We start from the raw sequence: 6,000 nt of genomic DNA on the forward strand, positions 1-6,000 counted from the left end.
ATCGAGGACATGACTTTTGTTGTTAAAGTCATGGGGCAGCGTCCTCAGGTTAAGGAAGGAAAACAAATGTCAGAAAACTGCAATAGTAGCAATCATGTTATGGAGTTAGGGACTTAGGGTAGAAATGTGGGAAGTTCTATCTCGGGTCAATAGTATCATGGTATGAATGGGTATGTGATGCAGGTGGAGCAGCGGACTCAGGGCAGAGATGACATAGTTCATATTGTAGGGAGTTTTTCAGCTTGGGAGACCAGCAAGATCACGGTGGACTCATATGTACAATCAGATCACTGCTCAGGTGAGTTGGTGAGGTTTCCAGTTTGGAAGAGGGTGATAGGATGCCGTGGAGTGATATGTATGATGTGTGTGAATAATATGTTATTGGCTGGAAAGGCTTTGACTGAGGCTAATCAGTTGAGAAGTTTGTTGAAAGTTTTTGACATGTATGTGTTGGGTATGGTCAAGATGGGTCTTGGTTTGCTGATTCGAATGGATAGAGTTACAGGGAGATTGATGTTATCTCATGATAGCTTTGTGGATGGAACCGCAGGGAGATTTTGTTTGCTGTCTCATGGGGGTTCTATGGAGAATCGATATGGAATGTCTATCGCTCGGTACCCAAGGACGGGTTGTGATATCTGGGATATGTCAATGGTCCTCTATGATTGTGTAATGGAGTGTTTCAGCTGGCAACAAAGTGGACCGTCAATTGTTAGTTTTGTTAAGGACTATGCAGGGGGCTTTGGTGATATAAGACTTGCAACAACTTTTGTGGTTCCTATTGTGGGAAGGTCTTATTGGAAGTCTAGGGCGAAGTCTTCGGGTGTTACATTTACTACTGTATCGGGGTTGATGTTAGAAGCTGAAGCTACCATCGACAAGTTCAAGTGACATTGCTTGGACTTGGTGCATGTCTCCAAGTACTAGAAGGGAGACGGTCTCAACCAAGCGTTTCAAGTTCAAGGTGGAGCATTCAGTCGTGTTTTCGGGATCTCCTAAGGGACGTATAATCGCCAAGGTGGATATTGTTGTATTTGTGTGTGGCTCTTATACTTGGTGGGAATCACAAATAAAGGAAGAAAAACATGAGATAGAGGTCTTCTTGTGCTAGAAGCAGAAGACTCGTCGACGAGTGCCTTGTGCTTATCGACGAGTAGATGCCGATAGCCAGAAAAATCTCAGAGTTAAAGACTCGTCGACGAGTGAGCTTCTTTGACTCGTCGACAAATCCCCTGTTCTTGTCGACGAGTGCGTTTGGGCTGCGAGAAGAAATTCAAATTTTGAATTTGAACGTTGGGGTGATCGGGTAGTTGGAGGGAAACCTCCGAAGGAAAGTCTATTTATCCCTATCTGAGGGTATTGTGAGGTATAAGAGAGATTTTTGAAAAGTGTATTGTGTACTTTAATATTTCCTTTGTGAAATTCGTGTGCCATTGCTTCCGTGGATGTAGGCTTTGCCGAACCACGTAAATCTTATTGTTGTTCTTGTTACTTATCATTTTCAGGTTGTGTTTCATTTGCTTGTTGTATTTTATTCCGTTGTGCATCCCATTTATCCTATCCATATCACAACACATATGCTACCTCAATTATGTGGTGTAAATGCATGAATGTATGATTGGCAAAGTTTTTGTTTTATTTTTTAGTTCTTTTGCCGATTGCTTTATTTTTGCCAGTACTTGAGACGCATTTTTTCTTTTGAGGAATTTTTTTGGGGTTTATTACCCCAACCCTTCTCAGTCTCTCTCTCTCTCTATACATACATACATACATATATACATACATATATATATATATATACACACATCCAAGGATTTGCACAAAGGACTTGTCTTGTTTCTATTGTGAATTTTGAGCAGCTTAAATTTTTCTTTGGGTATGAAATTCTTTCCATCTTAGACAGACCACACCTGAAACAGTGTGCGGTGTGTAGCAAGCAGAATAAGTGATTCCTTTTTGGCGAATGAGTTTGATGGGATAGTAATATTTCGTTAAACCATGAAAGAGCTTGTTTCATACTCTTGATAACCTGCGTGTTAAAAAACTTGGGGGCAAACTCAATGACAATCTTCTTATTTTGCTTTTGTTATTTGGGCAATTCTTCTACCTAATCTTTGATGGTTGATGTGCAGTTCTCAGATGGTTATTTGGACTTGATAATTATCCGGGATTGCCCAAAATTTGCATTGCTAAGCCTTATGATGGAACTGAGCAGTGGAAATCATGTCAGATCCCCACATGTCATGTACTTAAAGGTGACTAGCTATACCTTGGTTTGGTTTCACTCTCTGCTTACGTGTGCATGCACACTTGGTTTTGTTACTTTTGCCATGGTCAGTGTAAGAAATGAGATGTCCCTTTTTTTCATCTCCTTCGCTGTTACTTCTATGGTCTCTTAGTCTAGCAGTAGATAGCTTGGTACTTGCATTGTTCACCCTTGAGCGCCCATATCTGACACTTGGCCACGTGGGTATGTGACACAGGAACTTTCTACTATTATTTTTTTCCTTTTTCTGTCAATAGTCAGTGTCCAAGTGAGAACTTTCTACATGGACATTATGAAATAATGAAAATTCCCTCCCACGCCAAAAAAAAAAAGAAAAAAAAAGGGAGAGGTAAAGCAAGTCTTGTGCTTAAATCTGCACCGGTAACAAGTTTGAGCAACATAGGTTGTCGTTGTGAAGGAATAGTATTAGGGTAGATTGCCCCCTTTTTCTTAGACCTGCACCTATACCAAGTTTGTGCATGTGCATGTGGGCTTTAACATTTCACGTGTTTTTCATGTTAATTTTAATTGCTTACAGGTGAAAGCATTTGCTTTGGAGCCTGGTACACGCACTGATGATCCAACCAAGGGAGGGATTATAGACTCAGATGGTGAAGTCCTGGCTAGAGGGAAGGGGACGTACAAGTTTGAGCAGAACGCTCTGATGGCCTATGATAAGCTACATATAGAAGTTGATCAAGGTTTAGCCACTCTGTTTTCCCCCATATAGCATTGGATCTTGATTTTTCATGTATTTAAATTGTCATTTGGCATATATAAGGCAGGAAAAAATTGCAGGTGATTTATTTCCAGCTGTACAGGGAAATTGACATAAAATTGTTGCATGCATTTTTAGTCAGTTGAATTCTTCATTTGTTCAAAGAATTATGTGAGTTACCAATCTCCTTTCTGAATCATATTCATGAAGAAAATTCAAAACTACTCAAATTATGTTTGATTCACGTAACGAAGATGAGAATGGAAGAGATGTGATAGGTTATGAGGAACTTAGTCATGCAAAAGTTTATGTGAATCTTATCTATTCTATGTTATGGATTAATACAACATTTTGCATTGTCAATGATGATAACAATTTTCTTATTATAAGTTATCAAGTCCTTATATCATCACTATTTTACTTTTCGTAATAGATAATTCTGCATACAAAATATAGTTCTAAGAAATGCCTGAACAAGTTAGAGGGCCTAAAGCAACTCGGAAACCAGTTCAGCTAATACCTTCCAAAAATCTAAAAACCTTTCACAGTCGAGAGTGAAGCCCTTATAGTTGGCTGTGGTTTTGGATGGTGACGAACCAAACCTCGAGGCCATGTTTGGTATTTTATAATTCAAGAATCAGATTCAGGATTTGATGTTCGAATGTCCAATTTCCACGTTTAGTCTTGCAAGTATTCTGATTTTCATTCTGCATTTTAGGACTTAGACTCATTGATTTGCCTACCTTTCGATTACATGAATGACATTTTCGCAAACCTTATTTTTAATTTTTGAAATTTTTACTTCATTTTTCTTCTTCCCCTCCACCCTAATATAGTATTATGATTTTCATTTATTTGTAAATTACAAAAAATAAAATATACGACAAAAGATAAAAGTTCTTTTAAATGTTCTACTACAATTTGTATATATCCATTCACATTTTTTTAGTATAATGATGAACCCTTTGGTGCCCACTTGATAGTAGAAAAGGTTATACAAGGCTAGTTTTCCAGGACAACTTTTTAGCATTAAAGAACTCTTAAAAGTGAAACAATGCTCACAAAGATAAGCAGAACCTACTTACACTAGCCATTAGGGGATAACTAGGCTGGATAACATATTGACAGAAAGCATTATATTCTTGAAGAAGGGATGCAAGAAAAGCTAAGTACTAGAGCTAAGTCATTTGAGATGAAGTACGATTCCTCAAGAATAGTCAAACAATTGACTATATCTTAGGCATAAACTAATGGCAACTCATGGTTGTAGTATGAACAATGTCACGAAGCAATAATTCGATATGTAATATAGTGGTGGAGGAAAAAGTAGAAAGACAGAGAGAATGTTTTGGGGCTAATGATCAACTAAAAGAGGAGGCTTGCTTGAAATTGATAGGGCAATAGAACTAGTAGTCTCTAAAGGAAGATTGTGAAAAATTTGATGGTAGAAAAAAGAACGTCATACCTAGATAATATATATATATATATATATATATATATATAAACTTTATACTAGAATGAATGTTTTGGGGCTAATGAACAATTAAAAGAGGAGGCTTGAAATTGATAGGGTAATAGAAGTAGTAGTCTCTAAGGAAGATTGTGAAAAATTTGATGGTAGAAAAAAGAACATCATACCTAACTAGTATGCATATAAAAACTGTATATGAATGAGTTAGACCGAATGAACATGAACAAAATTTGTTAACCTTTTGCTAGGAGAAGTCTTGAGTTTGGATTTGCTTTAGATTTACATAAGATGTAATATAAAATTATATTAAAATTTGTTTATTTATATTCAAATTCAAATCAAAGGTTCGAAATCCATATTTTCAAACGTAGAATCAAAGTCAATGAATACATATATGAGTGCATGCACATAATTGCTCAAGATATGGAGAGACATTATTAATGCAATACCTACCTCATGTTGGCATTCATTAAAGCAACATGGTACATGGATAGCTAAATCCTACTTTCTATTAAAAGACATGAGACATTGCAACTACATGGAGTAGTTTCTACTTCAATTGATAAGGGAGAGATGTTGGGTTGGAAAAAGTAATCTTATGAATACTCGTTGAAATCTAGTCAAACAATTTCTCATACCAAATTGACACTAGAGGAAAGTTAAAACAGTCAATAAACCTATAGAATTGACTTAGAGTGCCTTGGTACCTCAACTTCAACTTATCAATCTAACTAATCAAATAAGAACATGAAAGTCTAATTGAACGAATCAACCCCGAATCATGTTAGCCATTATCCTTGCATCAAGATATGATTTATAGAATGAGATAAATTTTCATATTTGAAGTTTTATGTTCTGGTCCTTTCAAAAGATGAAAAGAGACTTTGGACGGGAGACAAGTTAATTACCTCCATCTTTGTGTTGAACAAGTTAATTTGATCATCTCCTAAACCCCTTCTCCTCCTATCTCCTCTCTTGCACGCATACTAAACAAAAAAACACTTAGCATGAACAATCCTTCCATATAATATTTACAATTCACCAATTATATAGTGCAACATTAATATTTGAACATGTATATTAAACTCGCATATAATTCAAAAGATGTATATTAAACAACGTATGCTTTAAATGTTTTCGATTGACTTCTATCGTTGTTGTCAAATAAAAATAAGAAGAAGCAAAATATAATCAACTTTGCAAAATCACATTGACTTCTTAATCCCATGAATTCAAGCATGGCAGAACCATATACGGTATATAAAAATAAAACAAAATTTCTCAAAACAAAATTCAATTTTTAAGGAACAACATCATCATGTTTCATCACTCCTTAACAAATCAAACATGATATAAAAAATCATTTGTATTAACTGTAACTCTTATTATTTAATAAATTACTTTTAACATTAATATTTTTAATTATAAAAACATCATATCACAACCCCTCTTTGATGTCCACTGGGACGACATAAGCCATAGATGGTGCAGCTTCAGCCGCTCAGGAAATCATTAGTATCTTTTGACCGACACGGTGCTCCGCCG

General features: G+C 36.0%; 1 protein-coding gene across 1 annotated transcript in view; it reads left to right on the forward strand.

The window, feature by feature from the left end:
- The window catches only part of LOC131154068 (sphingosine kinase 1-like), a 40,223-nt gene extending 37,009 nt beyond the window's left edge, over positions 1-3,214 (forward strand). The window contains exons 9-10 of the mRNA XM_058106568.1: positions 2,133-2,255; positions 2,805-3,214. Of these exons, the coding sequence (XP_057962551.1) occupies positions 2,133-2,255; positions 2,805-2,996 (315 nt within the window). The 3' untranslated portion in view covers positions 2,997-3,214. The remainder of the gene's footprint in view (positions 1-2,132; positions 2,256-2,804) is intronic.
- Positions 3,215-6,000: the final 2,786 nt, after the last annotated feature.

This window comes from Malania oleifera, chromosome 4 (genome assembly GCF_029873635.1).
Source record: "Malania oleifera isolate guangnan ecotype guangnan chromosome 4, ASM2987363v1, whole genome shotgun sequence".
In the NCBI taxonomy this organism is placed as follows: Eukaryota; Viridiplantae; Streptophyta; class Magnoliopsida; order Santalales; family Ximeniaceae; genus Malania; species Malania oleifera.